Source organism: Ursus americanus, chromosome 10 (assembly GCF_024610735.1).
Source record: "Ursus americanus isolate L20-20 chromosome 10, mUrsAme1.1.p, whole genome shotgun sequence".
NCBI classification, from domain to species: Eukaryota; Metazoa; Chordata; class Mammalia; order Carnivora; family Ursidae; genus Ursus; species Ursus americanus.
In genome coordinates, this window is record NC_142136.1 from 33140852 (window position 1) to 33165985 (window position 25134).

General features: G+C 38.2%; 2 protein-coding genes across 3 annotated transcripts in view; one reads left to right on the forward strand and one right to left on the reverse strand.

The window, feature by feature from the left end:
• BORA (BORA aurora kinase A activator) overlaps positions 1-14051 on the reverse strand; it is a 25930-nt gene extending 11879 nt beyond the window's left edge. For both annotated transcript variants that reach the window (XM_087865102.1, XM_045810909.2), the window contains exons 1-6: positions 13926-14051; positions 12849-13016; positions 11047-11153; positions 8063-8108; positions 5122-5203; positions 580-645 (exon numbers count right to left, since the gene is read on the reverse strand). In XM_087865102.1, the coding sequence (XP_087721228.1) occupies positions 580-645; positions 5122-5203; positions 8063-8108; positions 11047-11153; positions 12849-13001 (454 nt within the window). In that variant the 5' untranslated portion in view covers positions 13002-13016; positions 13926-14051. The remainder of the gene's footprint in view (positions 1-579; positions 646-5121; positions 5204-8062; positions 8109-11046; positions 11154-12848; positions 13017-13925) is intronic.
• Positions 14052-14258: 207 nt separating this feature from the next.
• The window catches only part of MZT1 (mitotic spindle organizing protein 1), a 28300-nt gene continuing 17424 nt past the window's right edge, over positions 14259-25134 (forward strand). The window contains exons 1-2 of the mRNA XM_045810911.2: positions 14259-14415; positions 24247-24392. Of these exons, the coding sequence (XP_045666867.1) occupies positions 14340-14415; positions 24247-24392 (222 nt within the window). The 5' untranslated portion in view covers positions 14259-14339. The remainder of the gene's footprint in view (positions 14416-24246; positions 24393-25134) is intronic.

A 25134-nucleotide genomic window follows, 5' to 3' on the forward strand; every position in this document is an offset into this window, starting at 1 on the left:
ATGTTTTTCAATAAATACAGTACAGTACTATGAATGTAGTTTCTCTTCCTGCGGATTTTCTTAACGTTTTCTTCGAACTTACTTTATTGTTAAGAATACACTACATAGTACATGTAACACACAAAATAGGTGTTAATTGACTATGCTATTAATAAGGCCTCCAGTCAACACTAGGCTATTAGTAGTTAAATTTTGCAGGAGTAAAAAGGTATACACGGATTTTTGAGTGCACATGGGGTTGGTACCCCTAGCCCCCATGTTGTTCTAGGGTCAACTGTATTTGGGGATAGCTTTCCTAATTATTCAAAAATTTTCAGAAAAATGCTTTCCAAAACCAGAAATCGACTCACATGCTTCAAACAAGGAAACAACACACACACCCCCACACTCACACTATTGCTATTTCTAAAACATGGAGGGATATATCTATTCTAATTGTTTTGAAAAATTAGCTCTCTTATAGCTCATTCATAATTAAACAATTTCGATTCCAGAGTAGTGTTATCACAAAAACTGAATTTAGAATCAAATGTAGCTTAATGCGGAACATTCTTCATTTTAGATTATATTAATACTCACCATTGCTTTTCTCAGAATGGATGGTCAGTTTTCTTCCAGTTGGAGATTCACTAGTTATGTTAATACCTATAAAACATTTTAAGTGTCAAATCTTGCATTCTATAGTCTCCATTTATTTTAAGGGTGACCTTATTCAGAGTAAAAAAAATTAAGTGAAAACTTTTACTTTATAACACTTTTAAAATAAATATCTGCATATATAATAATTGACATGTTTCTGTTAGTTTTTTTTTTAATTTTGAAGGAGCACAAAGATAAGACTTGAAGGATTACCATGGCAAACAGAGGCACCAAGTAACAGTTTTTAAGGAAAGTATGGTTACTCTGTATTGGTCAACCTTAAAAGACTGAGGATGCATGTTAGTCAACCTCAAAGTCCTCAAACAGATCCTCTGTTGCTTACTGATTTTGCAAAATGGGTTATATAAATTGAGTTAAAATGCCAGATCATTTCAACAAAACCTAAAATTTGATAAAACTATGTTCAGTTTCTTTTCGTAACAGGAATCAAAAGTAGGCCCACGAATATTTTTTTAATAGAAAATTAATGACTACTAAGTTTAAAAAAACAAACACAATAGCAAAAATGACTAATATAAATAAAATAAAAGGAAGGAAAAGGCAAGGAGACAAAAAACAAACAAAAATTCCAGAAAGCTTAAAGAACATTACAGAATAAAGACTAGTAACCTAATAAACTTAAATAAATAAATAAATAAATAAATAAATAAATGGGTGAATGGGTAAGTAGGGGTGGATGGGTAAACAAAGTCTCCTAGTAAATATTGTCAGAATGAGTAAAAAATAGAAAAAAAAATAGAAAGAAAATTCTACATTTGAATGCTTTCTTTGCTGTAAGCAGTGTGAACCTTCTATAAAGCAAAAGTAATCAAGGCACTCTGCTGCAGAAAACCCCATAATGTCCTTGGTCTTCAGGCTAGAGTCCAAACACCTTAGCATCGTAGAAAGGCCTTCAAAACCTTGTCTGTCTCTAGCACAGTTGTCCTCCACCTAAACACTATTTATTTGAGTACCTTAAAAAACCAGGTTCTCTCTCACATTTAGGTATTTCTTATACTATTCTTTCCTCCCTCATTTGCTAAGTCTGGCTAATTAAGTCTCAGCTTAAATCACCTTCTACCAGCATGCCTTCCCTGACCTCCTCAGATCAGAAAGACACAACTGCAGCATTATTACGCTTTTCAAGTCTATTGCGAATGTTTCCTTAGTTGTTTCTCCCTAGAAGGACTTCTTTTTTTTTTTTTTTTAAGATTTTATTTATTCGACAGAGAGAGAGACAGCCAGCAAGAGAGGGAACACAAGCAGGGGGAGTGGGAGAGGAAGAAGCAGGCTCATAGCGGAGGAGCCTGATCTAGGGCTCGATCCCATAACGCCGGGATCACGCCCTGAGCCGAAGGCAGACGCTTAACCGCTGTGCCACCCAGGCGCCCCCCTAGAAGGACTTCTTAAATAAGCTTAAAACACAATCAAATGAGAAAAAAAACTGATGGATTTGTTTACATCAAAATAAGAATTTCTTTGCAACCAAAGACATCAAGGACAAGAAAAGCATACATATGACAGAATGGGAGATGGCATATGAAATGTTTAGAACCAATATAACTTTGTTACACAAGGTGTCTTAGAAGAAAAAAAAAGACAGCAACTCCAATAAAAATATGACCAATAAATTATAAATAGGTATTTTACAAGAAATTTCAAAGACCATTAGTATATGAAGAAATGGAAATTTTGACAATCATTTAGACTATCAAACAACCCACTAGGAATAGCAAACATTTTTTATCAGATAAAGGGCTAGTATTCAAAATCTATAAAGAACTTATCAAACTCAACACCCAAAGAACAAATAACCCAGTCAAGAAATGGGCAGAAGACATGAACAGACATTTCTCCAAAGAAGACATACAAATGGCGAAGAGATACATGAAAAAATGCTCAACATCACTCAGCATCAGGGAAATACAAATCAAAACCACAATGAGATACCACCTCACACCAGTCAGAATGGCTAAAATAAACAAGTCAGGAAACAACAGATGTTGGTGAGGATGCGGAGAAAAGGGAACCCTCTTACACTGCTCGTGGGAATGCAAGCTGGGGCAGCCACTCTGGAAAACAATATGGAGGTTCCTCAATAAGTTAAAAATAGAGCTACCCTATAACCCAGCAATTGCACTACTAGGTATTTCTACCCCAAAGATACAAACATAGTGATCTGAAGGAGCACCTGCACCCCAATGTTCATAGCAGCAATATGCACAATAGCCAAACTATGGTAAGAGCCCAGATGTCCATCAAGAGATGAATGGATAAAGAAGTGTGGTACATATATATACAACGGAATATTAGCCATCAAAAAAATGAAATCTTGCCATTTGCAACAATGTGGATGGAACCAGAGGGTATTATGCTAAGTGATATAAGAGAAAGAGAATTATCATATGATTTCACTCATATGTGGAATTTAAGAACCAAAACAGAGGAGCATAGAGGAAGGGAGGGAAAAATAAAGACAAAATCAGAGAAGGAGACAATCCAAAAGGGACTCTTAATCATAAGAAACAAACTGAAGATTGCTTGAGGGGAGAGGGGTTAGGGGATGGGGTAACTGGGCGATGTAACGAACACTGGGTGTTACATAGAACAGATGAATTACTGAACTCTACCTGATACTAACAATACTCTATATGTTAATTGAATGTAAATAAAATATAATTAAATTTTTTTAAAAAAGGAAAGGCAAACATTTGAAAGCTGGATAATACCAAGTGCTGGCAGGGATGTGGGGATATAGGAGTCCTAGGCACTGTTGGTGGTCATGTAGACTGTGCAGCAGTAATTCTGGAGAGCAGGGGCCCACTGCAGAGTCAAAACAGGTAAACACATAGCCCATAGCTAGGAATTCTCAGCCTAAGTATATATTCCAAAGAAATTCTCACTCAAGTCCATAAATAAAAACACACAAGGATATTCACTGAAGCACCTTGCTGCACAAGTATTAATAATAGTAAAAGTTAGCAGTATAAGCCAGTGTGAATAAACAAAACCATTTTGACCTCTGACCCACCAGTAAAAAGACCACATAAGAAGGTTGATTCACCTGTTCAAATATCAACATGAAAGGAGTTGGGGGGAAAAAACTAGTGTCTATGAAAATGTCACCCTGGATAGAAATTTGGTAGAAATTTTAGAGCTGGGAGGGACAACTAGTTCACCTCCTTTATTTTACAAATAAAAAGCTGAGGTCTAAAGAGGCTGAATAATTTGACTAAGATCACCCGTATAGGTTTATAGTAGCAGGAGGTCTCCAGCTCAGGCCTCCACCTGCTATCACATGCTACCTTCAGTTTGTCGTGGCTGAGGATACAGACTCCAACTGAGAATGTCTAGCTGTGATTCCAGGTTCTACCGCTTTTATCCTCACTGTAATCCCGAACAAGTGCTCTAACCTTTCTAAAACTAGGTTTTCTCATCAAATGATGCCAGTAATAGTACCTCCCTCAGGTGAGCTGTTGTAAGGAATTACTGAAAGCACTTAGCACTGTCGGGCACATGGAAAGTGCTCAATCCATTTTAACTATTACTGGGTTTTTTATAAAGAATGGAACAGTCTTTCTTATACTGAGGCATAATTAATGTATGCTACAGAGAAGAGTGGGCAATTTCACTGAAATGAGCCTATATATACAAGTAATACTTGTACCCTGCTCACAACTCCAAGGACAGTGAGAGCAAATAAGAGATAACCATTTCCTAAGAGATAACCATTTCCCAGAGGCAGAAAAATAAAAGATTACTGGTTTGTCCTTCAATCCTTATTAATTTTGCATATAATTAGTTATATTATACTGCCCTAGAGGTCAAGTGTCCATACTTCCTCTACCTTTATAAGAAATCAGCAAATTAGCAAAAAGCAAAGCAATTTAAGAATTTCATTTCAAATATTAACCTTGAAAATTAGGCAGAAATCACTAACAACTCAGTTCTTGATTCAATACCAACTATTTTTGCATCAGTGGATTCTTTATAACAATCATAGCCAATATTCACAATGGTCATGAAGAAAAAGTTAAACTCAGAACACAACGGCCAAAAGTAAGAATTCAGTACATTTTAGTCACATTTTCAACTGTAACCTCTAAACAGTTTTTTTGTCATTGACACACAATGTTACATTAGTTTTACGCATACAACATAGTGATGTGCCAACTCTATACAACTCTGTATGTTATGCTCTGTTCACAAGCGTAGCTACCATCTGCCACAATATAGCGCTATTGCTGTATCACTGACTATTCTCTACGCTGTGTCTTTTTACTCTCATGACTTGTTCATTCCTTACTTGGAAGCCTGACTCTTAAAAGGTGAAATCGTCTGGTATCCAGAAATCTAATGTGTATCAAGCTCCTTACCAAAGCAGTTAAGCTGACACTTCATTATGTATTGCTTTACATTCACTGAGCTTTAGGAGTCCATGATTTTTATAATTTTTATTCACATGATTTTTAGTACACTCACATTTACTGGAATGATACTCTGAAAGCTGTTTCCCTTCATGATCAGTCCAAGGAGAGGGTACAATGACATCTTTTGTGAAAAACTAGAAAAATTAAAGTCATACAATTAGGCATAATTTCCCCCCCAAATACAAACAATACCTATGTTATTTTCAAATAATCATCAAATGTGTTACATACAGACTTTATAGTTACATTTAAAAATTTTAATACTTAATAGCACAAATGACCAAAGGTAAAAATAAAAGGAATGTAAAGTATATATAAAGAGAAATCTTCAATCGCTTAAATTTAAAACTTGCAAATTAATCTAAGGGCATTAATCATAGAGAAATATTTTTAATTCCACCAATTTTTTTTGGGGGGGGTGCAGATGACAAAAGGGAGGATGAAGAGAGAAGAAATAAATGGAAACAGATGTATACAAGTAAGCTAGTATGAATGGCGTGCTGGAAAGGGCTTATCCTGGCTCTCAAGATCTAATTATTAAATTTTCAGGAATTTTGTACATCAGTTGTTAAAGCCAATGTTAAAAACTTGTAAACTTACAATATATAAAACATAAAGGTAACAAAAGCCCCAACTCATTATTTGCTAATTATTTTACACTTCCCAGTATCCATGCTCTTGAGATTCATCGTGTCTTTTGCATCAGTAGGGTGGCACCCCCACACACACTGCTGTACCCCTGCACTTCTTTTACCGTTCAGTAAAGTCACAGCAGTAACTTGAAACTGGCCATGGCTGGAGTTCTTACATTAGACATAGCAGCAATCACTACAAATCAAACTCTTCCCGCAAGCAGAGGGCCAGCTGTTAAACATTTACCAGTACACCACTGGCCAGTATACTCAAATGAAGGTAAGAGCATTTGGATACAGGTCTTTCCTTTTTTCATTCCAGATATAAAACGAAGTCTTATACAGTATTTTTCCCTTCCCTTTCTCTGTTTTGGAAAGCATTCAAAACATTTTTTTTTCTTTCTTTCTTTTTTTTAAGATTTTTCTTTTCTTAAGTAATCTCTATATCCAATGTGGGGCTCAAACTCACAATTCCGAGATGAAGAGTTGTATGCTGTAATGACTTAACCAGCCAGGCATCCCCAAAACATTTTCTTTATATTTTGCTATACATATGGTAAAGAACAATTTCCTCAACATGAGGAAAGATGTAAAAAAAAAAAAAAAAAAAAAAAAAGAGGTGGAGGGGGCAGAGATTACTGTATGTACAATTTTTTTTAAAGTGATAAGAATAATACAAATTAAGAAGCTGAATTGCAGACATGAGAAAACAGCAAGTATGGCCAGGAGTAAAAACTGCTATAACCTTTTGGGAGGGCAGCATGGCAAAATCTACCAAAACTGAAAACACAAAGCCTCTGACTTAGCAAGTATATTGCAATTACACAAAGATATATATACAAGCGTGTTCAACGAACCGTTATTTGTGATAGAAAAACACCAAACACAACCTAAATATCTCAGTAGGGGCTGAGTTAGGTTATGACACATTCATACAAAGGAATACTATGCTATCACTAAAAATCAGTATGTGCTAATAATAAAAAATCTAAGAAGCATTATTAAGCAAAAAAGAAAGATGCAAAACAATATGAGAATGATGATCCTATTTGTTAGAGGTCATTTGCTGTTATATACATAAAATTAATCTGAAAGTATAAATGTCACATAGTTACTTCTAGGAAGTAAGATGGGGAACAAGAAGCTCTTCATTTTCATTTTATAATTTTTCTTGAAGTCTAAATTTTTTGTTTGACTATCTGCATGTATTTATTCTTTCAAAAATTTATACATTTGAAAATATTTGTGATACATTAACTTGTTTCTGATAGACGGACCCTAATTTTCACTCTGACTTCATTTTCTTAAATTTTCTGCTGAATTTCCCTTTAAAGTTGGGGATTCTAAAGGGAAAGCATATTTTCTAAAATGTTGGGAAATGGGAACCAGTCTGAGAATATTGAACTGTGGTGGAATCAAATGACTGGATCAGAATGAAAATTCGGAAGTTACTACATAAAGAAGTAGATAAGGTTTGGGAGGAGGAAAGCACATGGCAACGGTTCTGGAAGAAATATGCTGTATGTGAAACACAAGGAGACGATACCGACACTAGAAAAATAAGTGCAGGAGGGGCCAGAGCATCATTGATCTTCCACACACCATAGCTGAAGTCTTCTGGGGAGCAGAAGAGCCAGATATAGCTAAGGAATAGAGGTGGGGAGAGGGGGCTAGCGAGGGAAAAAAGAAAAACATATGTTGCCCTGACATAAAGACTTTCTGGGAGATAACTGGTTAGATAACCCTGGCTTGCACTCTAAGAGGAGGTCATTAAGCAAAGGAGCAAAAAGTGAAAAATCTAGTTTATTATTTTTATTTTAAAGAAACCCTACACTTGTAATATACTTTATTCTATGTTTTAGTAAGGTATTTTATTTCATGAAATATATTCTATGTCTTAAAAAATTCAAAGCATTAACAACAAAAGATAAAACCATTGCCAATGCCAATCTAGATTTTCAAGGTCAGGAAAAATTCAACTTTCTCTACATAAACTCCAAGTTGAAACAGAAGTTTGTGCTCATCAGTATGCTGAAGGCACGAGGAAGACAAACTGGCTAGGCCCTGAGAATGAAAAGATAAATGAAGTACAATATCGGCCAAAAACAGAATGCAGTCTGGGGGAGAGAAGCACTAAAGCCATCATCACAGTACCGTAAGAGCACTGTGACAGGCGCTGGCACAGCTGAACAAGAGGGCTCTTACGGGAGCACAGAGGGGCACCAGACACAGCTGGGGACAGGCCAGGCTGGTGGCAATCTGGAACAGGAAAGGGTTTGAAGGAAGTCATCCTAAAAGATGTGACATGCACGCAGAATTGATGCTTAACTGGCTTTATGATCAGTAACAGTTTTAAGTTACCTCTTCAATGGCTTTTTGTCTTTTGTCTTCCACATCTTTATCTATTCTATACAGAGATAAAGAAGAAACATAACCATGCCATTACTTCAGCTGATTGAACATTTAAAATAATAATAAGCTTTCAAAGACATAATTTCCTTCTGTTGAAAACTGGCAAATGTTAGCCTCATTTTAAAAGAAAAACTGGTATCTTATCACATTTAGTAAATGACAGTACTTAGGTATTTGGCATTGTGCTGTTAGGCTTACCTCCCTCTTTCCCATTCAGTTTGAATGGAGTAGTATTTTCTGTTAAAGGGCTTACATTGATAGAATTTTTAAATTACTATTAACAACATAAAGTAATTTGAATAAACTTTGTCCTTTAACCATCATAAATTAAGAAGCATTTCATTCCACAGAAATCTAAAAACTGTCCAGATTCTCTTTCTTCAATTATAGCAAGCTTATCATAGGTTTAATTTTAGAATCAACTCTTACTCTGAAATAGAAGAAAAGAAACTATCATCCTTACAGTTCTGAATAAAGAAGCAAAAATATTATGAAATAAAGACAATACAGAATTCTGTCCAAATGATTTCCTTCACTTTGATACAATATGCACTTACAGCAACACAAATTTATCAGCTACAAGATTTAACATACAATGTCGGGTCTCAAGCACAAGGCATAGACTTGCCAAGGACTAAGCAGCTAGCCTTGGAGGACCGCTTCAATCTGTCCCAAGGAAGACTTTTTGCTTTCTGTTAATGACTTTGTAAAACACTTCTTCGTACAACAATTTAAATGATCATCTCTCAAAATTTTTCATGTATATATTTGTGGCTTTAACAAACCTTATGTACGAATGTATGTCTCACAAATTAAAATCAAGTGAATTTTTCAAGTAAGGGAACGATGAGAAAATAGACTACAAGACTACAAATGATAATCCACATACCTCAGCCATTTTGGGGACAAATAACTCAGTTCCCTTTATCTTATCATGTACATAAGCCAGGTCAAAGTGACAGTGCATAATAATAACAGCAGATAGTATTTAGCAAGCTCTGATTTAATATCACCTCATTCAGAAACATTTTCTGCTTCATCAGAGGGACTTTAAGAACCTGAAATATTCAGGCGATTGCTAGAAGTAGTAAAAATCAGGTTAGGCAAATATTGTAGAACCTGATCATGAAAGGTTCCCAGAAGTCATACAGGACAGAGTATCCTGCCCATTATATCACAGAACACCAGCATGATGCAGAGAGGTTACAGGAATATTCTGAATGGACCTGAGTAGGGGAGGGCCTTTTCAGGATTGTTCCCCTTCCATATGCACAGGCTCATTTGTTTATAGCCATCTGCCTCACAGTTATCATTTTTATGTGCAGCAGTATGAAAGGGTAGGAAGTACTGAAATTGGGGACTCGGATTAGATGGGAAGAGACACTGTTTCTAAGAATGAATCAGCATGTTTTGTTGAGAATGTACTCAATATCCATCGTAGAAGCCATAATCATTTACTGAATTACATTAGTAAATTAAATTAAAATTAGGGTCTTTCCCACTCTTTTCCCCTCTTTTGTATTACAAATCTACCTACTGACATACACCAAGATTCTTTTCATAAACCTACTTAGAGAATACATCATTTATTAATAAGTATGGAAATGTTATGCCACAACTTTGGTTAATTGTATCGTTGGCTCTGGATATCAGAAATAATAGTCTATGTTTCTTCAGTATTCCTCAAGGTGCTCAATAAATACCTCTTAACTGAAGATGACAGTTGTCCATGGTTGAATGTACCAAGAGGCAAATAATAAAGCCCACAGTTTGTGTGAAACAAACAAAAAAAAACAAAACAGTGTAATTTGTCACTCATTTGCTTTTAGATATTCTTTTCACCTTCTCTTCAAAGGTATTATTTATATTTAAGTTAAAATCTTTTTATGCTCTCTCCCCATCCTATACCCTTTCTACAACACTTCTGGGTAGACATTAATTGTGAGTGAATGGTCACCAAGGTACTAAGCAGAAAGGAAGAGGTTAAAAATCCAGACAAATATTTGCAAAAGTGTCTCAACGTGTACATTTTTGTGTGACTGAATTCTAAAGTTAAAGGGAACAATTATCCATTATTTTGGACTGACAACACATGTACCTTGGGACTGAAAATTAAAAGCTGGTCACACCAGTATTCAATTGGTTCAAATATTTAAAACATCCGACTATAAAACTGACATCAACAAGAATCCCCCAAACTATTAACAAACACTGTTATTTATAATTATAGAAGACAGTAATATGTAATCAAAAGCTAGGTCTGTTCCCCTGAAGAAGTGCATGTGTTCACGACATCAGACATCACCAAGCAGCACAGCACACCAGGGTGAGGCAAACTAGTGCCTGGAAACCTACATAACGCATCAAAAAGTTAAGGCTGCTCTGATTACTAGATTTACTTTAATACAATGCAATTTAGATCCCCTAAGGGTCTTAGATCAAAGCTGGATAATGCCTAGAAAAGGTCTCTCTGTTGCGAACGGATACCCTTTCATTCAATGTGTTTTGGGATTTTAGGCTTCCCCAAACACAGATGGCAATGAAAGAGCATTTTGCTTTACCCCACACCACCAAAAAATAAAACAATACAAAAATTCAATGGGAGAAGCCACAATCAATAGAGAGGTACAAATTTCAAAATGTTCTTCCTTCTACCAAGGGCTGGAAAGCACAGCTGTCCCATAAGTAACAAAGGAAAGTTATCTCTTAAAAAAAAAAAAGATTCCTACTAAGGTTTAGAACTGTTAGCAAGGGAATCTTCTTTCTGGATATAGTTCTTTGAACTCACTCTTCATTTAGATACAATAAATCTGTATTAGAATTTTTCCTCCCCGATATCTTTACCTATAAATATATTCAACCTTTGGAATTTCCTGTCTCTCTTCACTTAAGAATATGTTATTATACTTAGATACAAAAAAAGGAAAACTTACCGAGAATGACTTAAGTATAAAGCTTGACGATGAATGTCTTCTGGGTCTATTTCTACAGGATTTATTACAGCTAGTTGATCAATAGACCATCTAAATTTCCCTGGAGTCTTAACAAAAGAAAGTGAACCTATGAGTAAAAGCAAACTAAAATAGTTCATCAAAATTCTAACCAATATCAGTTTTGAAAATAATGTGAATGGTTATAACGCAAAAGCATTTCAACACTTGTATTTTAAAATTTGGCTTTACCACTAAATTAAATGGCAAATGGTAATCGAATCACACTAAACCAACTGACTAGATCGTACTTTAAAATATCTAAATCCTCCAACTGGGTGATTTTTAAAATTGCATAATAATGGAAAAAAATCAGTAGAGTAATAAAGGTATAAAAATTCCACAATTAATACTCATCAGTGACACAACATACCCAAGTAAAGGTAAAAATTTCTTATTAGAGTTATCAAAGGTCTTTACTTTCACGAAGTATGAACTGAAATGAAATGAAGTCTCAACTACAGAAGTGCCTGCAAAAGCTCATAAAATAGTTGATCCTTAAAATAATTATGAATGGTAATCACCGCTGTTCCTCTGCATTCAACTATCCAACGGAACCAAAAACTTACCCAAATCCTAATCTGTAATTCTGAATGCATTTTTGACAAAATCAGGCTTAAAAATTCAACATCTCACATGTTCTGGCTTTGAGGATAAGTTGCAGCTAATCTATTATTTATTCTAGATTAACACATAACTAAAATTTAATACAGTTCAATCAAAAATCATGAGGCCAGACTTACGACTCAATATAAACTGCATAACTGTAAAACTCTACTTGCTTTTAGTTTTAGCGGATGTGAAGTATAGCATTAACAGCAACGCACTTTGCAGTTTTTCTAGGTAATTTATTAGTTTAAACGATCATACTTCAAAAACAACTCCACTGTAGCAAATAACAGTAAAAATAAGCTAAAGCAATAAAGTCTTCCCTAATCTCCAAAAGAGCATTTTCCCTTCCATATCACCCTTAATCACCTTAACCACTAATAGTTCATATACTGTTTTGAAGTTGCTAGATTAGTTATGTCTGTTCCTTTATAGTAGACGTTGGTTTCTTTTTATACAATCTGCAAGCTAAAAATGGTTGGAAAAATTAAAAAATTATTATTTCATGACATTAGAAAATTACATGAAATTCAAATGTCCATAAAGAAAGCATTATTGAAACACAGCCATGTTTCATTGTTTACATATATTGCCTATGGCTGCTTTTGTGATACAAGGCAGAGGTGACTAGTTCTAACAGCAACAAGATAACCTGCAAATCTGAAATATTTACCATCTGGTCCTTGACAGAAAAAGTTTGCTGATTCCTACATTAGAATACAAGTTCCTTGAGAGTTTGTGTCTAATGACCCTGACTTCTCTATGCCTAGTACTTTATCTAACACAGCAGCATTCAAATAAGTTTGCTGCATAAATAAAAATTATTAGATGACAGAGCTTCTCGAATATAGCATTACTAAATATATCATCAATCATAGTACCTAGTTACACCCAGTTGCAGGAAGCCAACATATTATCCACTGAAAGAAAAAAAAGAGAAATGTTAACTAAAAAAAAAAAAAAAAAAAAAACCAAAAACTACCTAATTTTAGCCCAATCACTAGAGTATAGTGAACATTACAACTAAAAAAGCACATTACAGATATATGTGCTCCAGGATAAATTTCTCCCTTAACTTCTAAAGAAAGATGCTTATTTTTAAAATAATTTGTATATACTAGTCAAGAATAACTTACTGGTAATTTCGTTGATTTAAAAACAGAAGGACTGGAGAGAGTTTGTTCATGGAGATTAGAATAATCACCAGGACTTTCGAAAGGATTCAAAACTGGGATCCTTCCTGGAGTTTCCGGTGTTATTTGCATTCTTGATTCTTTGACATCTCCCATAGCATAGAGAGAAAACTAAAAAGAAATAAGTATGAACAATAAAACCACAAAGGTCCACATTCATTTTGACAACTGAAATGAATTCAACAAACATATTTTGCAAAAAGAACTAAAAATCTAACGCTCTTGGGTCTTTTTTTTTTTTTTAATAGTTTACAAAGAGGCACACATACATTTTCTAAAGTGATCCTCGAAATAACCTTGAAAGCTATAGAGGTACGATATTAGTGATAGCTGAAGATTTAGGCTCAGAGAAGTTAAGTGGCACATAAGTAGCAGTCAACCGCACATGAATGAGTTCAGGTCCGCTTTCGAGGCAACTAAATGTTACAGCAGACACAAAACTCTTTTTAACTAAAAGACTCCTACCTCTAGTTTCTTTATTCATTATTTTAAGTCTCTAACACTCTGAACACCCTTCGGATATTCCAGCAATTGCCTATTAAACCACAGTTGCTAAACAGCAATTATCTGTAGCAAGCAAATACGAGACGAGGAAGCTTGTGCACGGGTGTCTTTCTTCCACATTAGTCCCCCTCAAAAAAAGTATGACTAATTAGGGCTAGGAAATTAACCGCCTCCTTTGGTTGCCTCCCCTCAAACACCCTTTTAGCTAAGAAGCCCAGGGTAGAAGGCGAGACTGCATTACTTCCAGTCAAAGGGGGATACGACTAGGGAGAAAGAATCTACTTCTTGGAAGGCTGAAGCAGCTGGCTTCCTTCGGTGAAGAGCAGAGTGGACAGTCACGCCAGTGTCACTCCCAACCCTACGCGATCACTGCTTGGCGCCCCCCCCCCCTTCCGCACCTATTCTCCCGCTGCTCCCATTCACCCCGGGGACAGCGGGCAGGTGGGTCGGGAGAAAGGAAAAGTGAGCTTTCCAATTCAAGATAGGAGGAAAGGCCAGGGACTACAAAGAACGTACCTAGTGGTGTGTATAAAAAGGAAGCCCCCCCAATAGGCGACTCCAGGGCTCCCGGGGGCCCAGGCCAGCTCCCACGACGGGCATAGACTCTTTAACTCCCCGCTTCCGCGCTGTCTTAGGCCAACCAGGGCACGGGCCCTGTAGGGAGCTGGCCAATCGCGTCGTACCGCTGTCCGCGAACCAACCAATCGCATCGAGGCCGCGTAGTAAATTCGAATGGCAACTCCTCGCTTCGCATTCCGCGCAGAGTAACGAGGCTCCAAATTTAAATCAACGCAGCCTCACGCTGGCGACGAGCGCGAGGGGCGGAGCCTGCCCGGCGTGAGCGGGAGACGCGTGGTGTGATTGCCCAGGAGAAAGGAAGGCACTCCAGTTCCGGGTCAGGCCCTTCTCCCGCCTCCCTCGGCCTCCGCCATGGCGAGCAGCAGCGGTGCCGGGGCGGCGGCGGCAGCGGCGGCGAATCTGAACGCGGTGAGGGAGACTATGGACGGTGAGTGCCCGTTTCTCCCACTTTACCTTGTTTCCGTTTCCCGCAGCCAGGGCTATCAGGCGGCGGTAAGCCAAGAAGGACTTTAGGTCCATTTCAGAGGGCATCTTTGAGGGTCCTCCCAAGGGACCCGCCAGGGCCGTAGTGCTGACGATCCCATCCTTTGAGAGTTGTCTCCGCTCTTGCGTAGTTTGTCGCGCGCACGACGTTGCAGCCCCCACGTCAGCCCGGCGCGCGCCTCGTGCCTCCCGCACCGGACCCGCGCGGCTCCCGCTCCCCTCGCCACGCCCCTCGGCTGTGGCAGGGGCCTGGCGTCCTTTCGCGTGGGGCCGGCTTCCGGCGCCGCTGCCACCCCACGTACCGCCTGCCGCGCGGCGCCGGGTGCAGAGCGCACTTTCCCCTCGTCCGGAGCAGGAACAGCCTTCAAGACTGTAAGCCTCGTGCGGACAGCGGCCTTGTGTGCTTGGTCACCGCTATGTCCTTTGTCTCTGGCCCTTCATTAGGCTCTTTTTAAATAAGCGGCGAGTGAGCAGGTCGCCCCGTCTTCAGAATTGCTCCATTTCATCTTGGAGCAGATGACGCTGGTGTCTGAGGCTGTAGGTGTAGTTACCTGTTTTTGCGCCCCGAGGCACGCGGGCGTCACGCCTGCGGACACGTGCTGGAAGACGAAGTGTCTTGGAGTTATCCTGTCTCTACTCTTTAATGCCGGTTCTGCCACTTCATAGTCCTGGGGGTGAGTTTAGACAAGCTACTTAAACATCTTTGACCTTTGTCTTTCTTTTCTGTAAAATGAGGTCACTTCCTCCTAAGGTTATTGTGAATATTTAAGGTAAAGGCATATCGAAGGTGATGAATCAAAAGATAGTTATTATTACTTTTGTGTTATATTACGTGTACATTCCACTTGCAGACTCCTTTGTCCCCATTTTATTCACATCCACTTATGTATGTTTGATGGATGTTAAATATTGCTTTTTTTGCATTTTCCAGGGTATATTGACATTAGTCTCCATCTCTATTGAAACATAACTGCAATTCTCACTCTGTAGTGTCGGCCTCCCCGCTGTGTCTCCTTGTCTACTTCACTGTAGGCTCCACTTAGTGATTCAGCCACTCCTTATAGGGGCTTCTAATAAGACTTGGCTTTTTCTGCAAGGGTTGCTGTTTTCTTTTTCAAAGACCTGCGTGTATTATTAGAACATTTGCATCTCATTTTTTATTTACCACGTATCTATTTTGCTGTTTCTCTGAAAAATAGACTTTTATTCTTTAAAGATTTTATTTACTTTAGGGATGGGGGAGGGGAGGAGCCGAGGGAGAGGGAGAGGGACCAGCGGACTCTGCCCTTACAGGGCGGGGCTCCGTCCCACCACCCTAAGATATGACCCGAGCGGAAATTAGGAGTTGGACACTCAACTGAGTGCCCAGGCGCCCATGTTTTTATTCTTAACACCATATTCGGCCTATTTCTTATTCCTTCTTGATGTACCACATTACAGGTTTCCCCGGGCTATCTGAAAGCAGAACATTCCCATGAACCCTTTCCTAAAGCTGAGATGGTGTATAGTGAAGAAGCAGTTAGTATTGATTTATATGGAAAATTTTTTGAGTGTTCCCAGACCCCAAAATTAACCTTTCTTAGGCTTTTCTGATGCCTTAGGACACATCTTGTTAACAGATGCACAAAACAAATAGAGATAAAGCACAGATGCTCCCAGACACAGTTCAAAGCTCTGGCAGCTTGATGGTGAAATGTTGAGTGTAGTTCCCCGGGGAAGGAGCTTGGCAGTGACACTCTAAATGCTGGGGTTGTGCGCTGTAATGGCTTGCTGCAAACAAACACTGAACGCTGTTTTCATTTTTGCCTTTTTTCATAAAAGCGAAAACTCGGATTTTTTTTGGTTAGCAAAAATAGCTACTAATGTAGGTCTTCTGTAAAAGCAGAGTGGACTGAGAAACTTTCAAAAAGTGGGTAAAGGTTGTATTGACTTACACCTTTGCATGGAAGCCAGTGGCGGTTTTTTTTTGTTTTTTTTTTTTAACAGAATGGAGAGATACGTATGAGGCCTCTCTTCTGTCAGTTTATGTTAGGTATACTTAGGTTCTTTATTTATATGGGCATAGAATCCCTTTTGGATGGAAAACTTCCATTTTATCTCTGGTGGTACTATTGATGTACAAATGAGAACTGATTATATTGGTTGCATCAAGATTTTTACTGAGAGAAGGGTGTGTAAAATGAAGATTGTTGAGTGTAAGAACATGAAAAAGTGAAAAAATAACATTTTAAAAAAAAATTCAATATGCGTGACTTGGAGAACACTGCTCCTCTACACAGTTTGCCCACAAACCTCAAGATAGGAAGGCCCCAGGTTGGCAGTGAATTACCATTTGTTAAATGTGGTATCTAGGGACTATCATGCCCATTAGAATTCTGAGCTTGCAGAAAATCCCTGCTATCTTGCCATAATTGGATTCCAAAACAGTCACGTAAAATCGAAGTTGACTTACTGCAAAGTTAATGGAAAACATTTTCCATATTGTCTATAAGTAAGGCACAAAGGTAAACACAGAAACACACTGTAAGTAATTGACCATACACTGAACTAGAAAAATCCTACATGTTGTCATTCTATTTTATTTATTTTTTAAAGATTTTATTTATTAGGGAGCACATGCGTGGCTGCGCACGAGGGGGCTGGTGCATAGAGGGAGAGGCAGACTACCCCATGAGCACGGAGCTCTTCTCTAGCTGGATCTCAGAACCCTGAGATCATGACCTGAGCCTAAGTCTGATGCTTAACTGACTGGGCCACCCAGGCACTCCCATGGTATCATTTTATAGTCCCACCTTCATTCCCAGAAATAAGACTTTAACTTGCCCAAGGGGCTAGACTGAACTACCCAAATAACATTATTATTATTTGAAACTTAATTAATGTGGGGTTTCACTGTATTTAAACCTAGCCCTGAGAGTCAAAAGTTTGAGTCTGACTAGGCCCTTTTAAAGATCTAGTATATTCTCATCTTCTTACTACTTCCCTCCCATTAGTCAGCTAACAGTATAATTTAATCTTTTTTTTTTTTAAGATTTTACTTATTTATTTCAGAGAGAGAGTGAGCAAGTGAGCACAAGCATAAGTTGGGTGAGGGGCAAAGAGAGAAGCAGGCTCCCGCTGAGCAGGGAGCCCGATCAGGGCTCGATCCTGGGATCATGACCTGAGCCAAAGGCAGACACTTAACCAACTGAGCCACCCAGGTGCCCCAGTAATTTAATCTTTTAATGGATCTGAATGATTTCAGGGTTGTAGAACTCAGCTATAAACATTTTTATTTTTGTTGTGAAATGAAAGCATTTAGATAATGATACTTCAAAAGCAGGTAGACTTGTAATTTATCTGTGTGGCTCACTCTGAAAGGAACTTGACTGATCCTGGCCTGATTTAGTTGAAGCTCTTATATCAGTCTCCTACTCTCGTTTTTAGATCCTCAACATTCTCTTCCAGATTCCTTCTTTAAAATGTCAGTCTTTTCTACTACCTCTCTCTCTGTCCTCCAGTATACTCACTTGCCTCTTTTGCTTTCCAACGTTTTGAGATTTCAGTTATTGTCTAGATAGCTTCATACTTTGTTATTTTTGTGTATTTTTAAATTTTCCTTATGCCTCCAATTACTGCTAGTAAATATGTTCTTTATAATTGTGATAAAAATGAACCTCTTCCTTACCAGAGGGTTTCAGTGTAGTGCTACTTTATTATATATCAGGTGGTAAGCTAGAAGAAGGAGTTAAGAGAGTTCACAGGGTACAAGGTAGTGTCAGTGAAACAAATATATGGTCCCTAGGCTATCACTCTAGTTACCCACGAGAGAAAGCAACTTGGAATCATTCTTGCTTTCTTTTACCTCCCCTACCTTCAGTTCTTCACTAAGCCCTTTCAGTTCTTCCTTTGTCTCAGATTTGACCACTTGTCTTTATCTCTCCTGTTCCTGCCATCTGCTCATTTATCCCCAAGATGGCAGTAACTTAACTGGACTCCCTCTCCACGGGTGTTCTGTGTCTTTCCAAGATCCATTCCCTATTATCCAGCCAGAGTCTTAAAAATGAAAATCTGATGGTCATACTCTCGTTTTTATGTTTTTTAATAGCTTCCCAAAGTTCTGAAATCTTCAATAGAGCCTTAGTGGGTGTTCATGTCTGTCTTTTCTCATATTTTACACCTATGCTCCCCCTGTAATTATACTGCTTTCACATGAAGAACCTTTCAGATCTATGAAGGGTTCTTTACCAAGTTCTCTTTAGTGCAGGAACTTTTTCACAAGCTGTTTTTTTTTTTCACTCACTCTCTTAGCACTTCTTCCTACCTCTGCATTAGTTAGGTTGATCTTTCTTCACCCTTGAAGTGTAAGCTTGTCACTTCTTCAGACAAGTCTTTCCTAAACACGATCTTTCACAACTATGTAAGATGCCTTTATAATTTGTTTTGGAGGTATGCTTTTCTTGTCCCTCTTTCCCTTTTAACTAGGACCAGTTATTACTTTAATATCTATCTCTTGTAGACTGTAATTCCATGAGGATTGGGACCATATCTATCTTTTCACAACTATATTTCCAGCAGTGGCGTAGTAGGCACAGAATACACCTAAGTACCAGTAGGCACTACAGAAATACTTATTATAGACGAGTTCTGAAGTTAGGAGGTAAAGATCAACATAAAGTTTACAGGAAAGCTTAAAGGAAAGAAATACTAGTCCTGAGATGGACCTGAAGGAGAGCATGGAGTTACATGGAGAGAAAAGGCAGAGGAGAAAAGCATGAACTGAGGCATGAAGTCAGGAATAAGCAGAGCATTGATAGATAGAGGTCTACCATGAAAAGAAAACTGGAGAGGAGAATTTTTAGCAACAAATACTGGTGATGATGATGGTAATGTTGGAGAGTTGGATGGAGTAGGTCAGAAAGTACATGTTTTTGTTTTCTGCTGCTGCATAACAAACCATCCCAAACTTATTGGCATAAACCAATTACTTGTTTCTCACAGTCCTGGGTGTTGGCCAGACTTACCTGGGTAATTCTCATTGAGAGTCTCTAATGCATTGCAGTTAGTGCTGAATCTAGAGTAATCCCAAAGCTTCCTTGCTCACATATCTTCTAGTTGACACTGCCTGTTCGCTGGGCCTGCAGCAGGGGCTGTTGTCTGGAACATGTGGCACACTTGGTGGCTGGGTTTTAAGGGAGAGTGCCTCAAGAGAGAGCCAGGAGGAAGCTGTATTTCCTTCCTAAGTTTATCATCAGAAGTCATGTAGTGTCACTATTGGGAGATGCAGCCTGTGAGCCCTGAGCATACCTGTACATTCTTGCTCAGTAGCCCAAGAAGGCAAGTCCCTGACTGCTCTTTCTTCCTGCTGTTTCTCAGGGGTGTATTACAGTGAACAGCATGAGGGATGAGGTAATCTCTACTTCCAGATAAAAAGCAAGTTTGCTAACTGCTTACTATAAAAGTAGGGATTTCCCAAGTTCACTGTTCATCAGCTCTGAATATAATCTGTCAGTAAACGTGTTCTTTCACTATGTCAAAGGCAAAAAGCTACCTGGTTATTTCGGTGTTTGATGAAAAGGTATTCATAAGACTCAGCACTTTTTCCCTAATTTTAAAGTCTTAGCAAAAGAAAACAGTACATTGTTAACACACCAAAGGATAGCTATATGAAATTACCATCATCCTAAACGTTAGTTTTAAAAGCATTCCAAATGTTTGGAAACACTTCCTTTCACTGAATTTTTTTTTTTAACCACTGATATGAAAGTTCAAGCAAATAATGCAGGGTAAGAAAAGGAAAAAACTGTTAGGAAGGACACGAAACGATTATTTGTAGGTAAAATGATTATCTAATTAGAAAACAGGAGGATTAACTGAAAAACTTCAGTGGAATTTGTTAAGGTGGCTGGCTACAAAATAAGTAATATCCTAGAATACCTGCACTAATCACCTAGAATATACCAAAGCAAGGTAGAATGCATTTATGAAGACAAAACTAAAAAGTAAAGAAATTGGTGATTCACTGCCAAAATTGATAATGATTGCACACTTGGTTAAAACTTTCTGCTCCAAGCATATAAAAATGACAGGAAATCATACTAAAATGCAATTATCAGCACAGCCATGTTCAAAAACAAGAAAGGAAAATCTCCTGGTTAGAGAGAGGTTTTCCCCAAAGAGGAGCAGATGGGAACCATAGCAGGAGACTGGGAATGGAACCTGACGAAGCATGCTGCCCTGCCTGAGTGAAGCTGGGGGCCAGAAATGTGCCATCTGCCACGGCCAGGGATTGGGAAGTACCATTCATATGTCCTCTGGGTCTGGAGCCAGTATGCTTCCACAAGGTCTGGTCCAGAGGGCTGAGGCCACTGTGAGACTGCCCATCCAAGAATGCTTCACCAGGTCAGGACATCAAGAAAAATCTCCCATTGAAGATAAGCTTCCAGTCAGAAATCACTAAATACCTAGGGTAGATGAAAAATGTAAACAACTCATATGAAAATTGAAAAAAGAGAAGGTAGTAATAACAGCTCTTTTTTTGAGCACTGGTTTCCAATGGACACAGCATTCTGTGTGTGTCTTGTAAGCCTCACAATGATCCTGTAAAGTAAGTACTATTACCCCTAATTCACAGAGTGATGAAATAAAGGCACAGAAAGGTTACCTTGCCTACTAAGTAATGAAGGTGAAATTTGAACTCAGGTACCTTGGCTGTAGAGAGCAGACCCTTAACCACTGTCTTTCGCTGCTTGCTTATACTTGAAGAAACAGAAAACACAAATCTCAAAAATGGCCAAAGATAAGAATATAGCTTCAGATAGGTAAAGGCAGAAACAACAGCCACAAAATACATGGTTATAAAAAAGCATTTAACTATGAAATAAAGACAAGCAATTAATGGGGGGGAATTAGAAATCTTAAAATAGAGTTATTGAAATAAATTCAGCAGATAACGTAAACTACAGCCTGCATACAACTGAAGAGCAGTATTGGTATGTTAGCATACCAAGCCTGAAGGAATGAGACAGAAAGGGCTGTCAGCCTTCCAGCCAAAATGGAGTAATAAAAACTGGATTTGCCCTCCTACCTGAGGGGCGGGGGGGCCCAAAACCCAGACAGAACAATGATTTTCAAGACACTGGACATCAGGTAGTAAAGGACGGTGATCCCAGAGACAGTAAATGAAGAGAGCCTAATAGCTGCCTGTTCTTAGTACCTTCAGAGAGTTTCCAGACTGCAATGCAGTTGGGGGCTGGTGTGAACCCAGGTAGAACCCAGTGGTCCCCCCCCCCCCAAGATAGCAGAAGGAGTTTAGAGTCCAGGGAGACCAAAGCAGGTAGAGTTTGTAGGTCAGAATACCTGAGAGGAAAGAGCTTACAGAGAGAGACCAGTAGGAGGGTCCCTCTCAAGTATTCAGCAGAGTATTGATTACCACCTGTGTGTGAGGAAGGTACCCACAAAGCTAGGAAGGGCATCCAAAAGAATTGGAACAGTACACCGTGCTCACAGAAGGCTGAGAATAGTGCTTATATCTACCAGCCAGAATAGAAAACTTCGTAATTCATGAGGCATTTAGTAGAGCGCTCATGAGGGTCTTGCCTCAGTGATGAGGAGCAGTTAGCTGTACGCCAGACAGGGCTCTGATCCTGACTATAGAAATCTTAAAGGACTCAAGAGGATCAAACTTTTCAGATAACCGCATCTCATTGCAAAGCCCAAGAATATGTATAAGAATATTTTAAAAAAGAATATGTATAGAAATATGAAAATAGCAACCAACTAGGTGAAATTTACAATGTCAAGAATCTAATAAAAAATTATTAAGTATGCAAAGCTGAAAATACAACCCATGATAGAAAAATTCAGTCAGTTGAAACAGACCTAAAACTGACACAGATGTTAGAATTAGCAAGACAAGGACATTAACTGTACTCCATGTGTTCAAAAAGTTAAGGCACAAAAGACATTTTTCAAAAAAACCTTGAAATTCTAGAGATGAAAGTGAATGTCTGATATGAAAAGGTGGGAAGGACCCATCTCATGAACATCATGAGTACTATGTTAGGTTTTTGAAGGAGTTAGACTTCATGTATCCCTCAGTATTGTTAACTTGTCCATTCATCCCAAAATAATGTAGTTTTTATGCAATTCAAGTCATAATCCAAATTTGGAATTGATCAAGATTTTTTTTAGAGAAGGAAAGAGGCAGGGGGAGGGGCAGAAGGAGAAGGAGAAAGAAAATCTTTTTTTTTTTTTTAAAGATTTTATTTATTTATTCGACAGAGATAGAGACAGCCAGCGAGAGAGGGAACACAAGCAGGGGGAGTGGGAGAGGAAGAAGCAGGCTCACAGCAGAAGAGCCTGACGTGGGGCTCAATCCCATAACACCAGGATCACTCCCTGAGCCGAAGGCAGACGCCCAACCGCTGTGCCACCCAGGCGCCCCAGGAGAAAGAAAATCTTAAGAAGGCTCCACCCCCAGGGAGGAAATGTGGGGTCCACCCCCAGGGAGGAAATGTGGGGCTCGATCTCACAACTCTGAGATCATAACCCGAACTGAAATCAAGAGTCTGATGCATAACCAGCTGAGCCACCCAGGCACCCCTCGATCAAGATTTTTAATTTCACTGAAAGAATAAAAGACCTTATGAAAAGGGATGATAACAGAGAATCTTTAACCTTCTACATGTTGATAAAAGTTAGTAATTAAAATTGTGGTTCTGACATAGGATAGAGATGCAACAAATCCATAGGTAAATGGGAATTTACTACATGATAAAGGTGGCTTCTTAATTGAGTAGTAGAAGGAGGGATTACTCAATAAATGGTATTGAGGAAATGGGCTTATTTCAGGGAGGTAAAGTTAGATCCTATCTTCTAGCCAAACTCCAGGGAGTTAAATATTTAAATGTTTATAGGCAGGCAGGAAATAAACTTTGAAGTGGTGGAAGGGAATAGTGGTAGATAATTATGTAATCTTTGCATGGGGAATAACTTTCTAAGTAAAATGCCAAGGGAAAATAATACAGAAAGCCATAGATAACATGTTGACCATTGACTTTAACAAATTCTAAACATGCTCTGGGGATCAACCACCATAAAACAAAATTTAATGAAGCCAGTGTATTTATATTCTGTGCTTCTCTTTGCTAGTGTTTTTTACGTCAATTACTTTTATAAACTACAGTAAAATGAAGTACTATAAAAAAATGAAGTTAAAAAATAAGCTTTCATTTTTTACTATTAGATTTCAATGGACATGATTAATCTGTCAAATCGTAGAAGTTTCTAAGTACTTTTAAAGCCTTAAATATGTATATTACTGAGCAATTCCACTTTTAGAAATTTATCCTAATGAAATAAAATGAAGTTAGGATATACGGATGCTTATCATAGGATTATTTCAGTGAAGAAAACATGAGGCCCATTTAGCTCTTAAAATAGTACAGTAGTTATGTAATGTATGGTGTTTCATAGAATGGGATGTTATAAGACTAAATTACATTGTAAAAGCATACTAAAAATGGGGAGATGTTCAGAATAATCCTGATGATGATGCATATATTTAAGATATTAAAATGAGTGGTAGAATATAATTCAAAGTACAAAAAGCAGTTATGTGGAGGGAGAGTGTAAGTATATTTCTGGTGCTAGGCTAAGTAAGAACAAGACAAAATCTAGGGATGCTGTGCTAGTTCTTTGGTGCTGTGCAGTATTATGTGAACTCAAAACAAAGTGTTGCATACACATTTTTTAATGTAATTTTTTTTTGAAGTTTCCTCTATGTCTTTTTCAGTTCTGCTGGAAATTTCAAGAATTTTGAATACTGGCTTAGATATGGAAACTCTGTCTATTTGTGTACGGCTTTGTGAGCAAGGAATTAACCCAGAAGCTTTATCGTCGGTTATTAAGGAACTTCGCAAGGCCACTGAAGCACTAAAGGTTAGAGATTTTTATGTTAGTTCATTCTAAAGAAAGATCCTTTTGTTTAGAAAATGGTTAATGAATTTAGGTGAAAGATCCTACTTAAATATGATTAAACTAGCTTTTGTCACCATCAGAAATTCTGGAAACCAGGATCTTAGTAGCGTGTGTTCAGTTACAAAAATTGCTACTATCATGGACCACATTGTCTCTTCACAGAAGTCTCTGGGTGTGTTTAGAATTTTCCTTGTGTTGTGAGTAAAATTGTGTCTGTGCCCAAAAAAGATATGTTCAAGGCCAGTACCTGTGTATGTGACCTTATTTGGAAATTGTGTATCAGCAAGTATAATCAAGTTAAGATAAGATCATAATGGATTAATGACTCATGTCCTTATAAGACAAGGGGCATTTGGACAGACATACACCAAGAGAGCACCATGTCCAGACACAGACACTGCCGTGTGACAGTGGAGCCAGAGATTGCGGTGGTGGCCAAGGATCGTTGGCAGCCATCAGAAACTATGAAGAGGCAAGGATCTTCTGCTAGAGCCTTCTGACTTCTTGATTTTGGACTTCCAGTCTTTAGAACTGTGAGAAAATAAATTTCTGTTGTTTCAAGTCACCCAGTTTATTGTACGTGGTAATGGCAGCCCTGGAAAGCTAATACAGATTTCACTATTAGAAAGTGGGGTGCTATTGTAACAAATACCTACAAGTCAGGGAGTGGCTTTGGAATTGGGTGATGGGTAGAAGTTGGAAA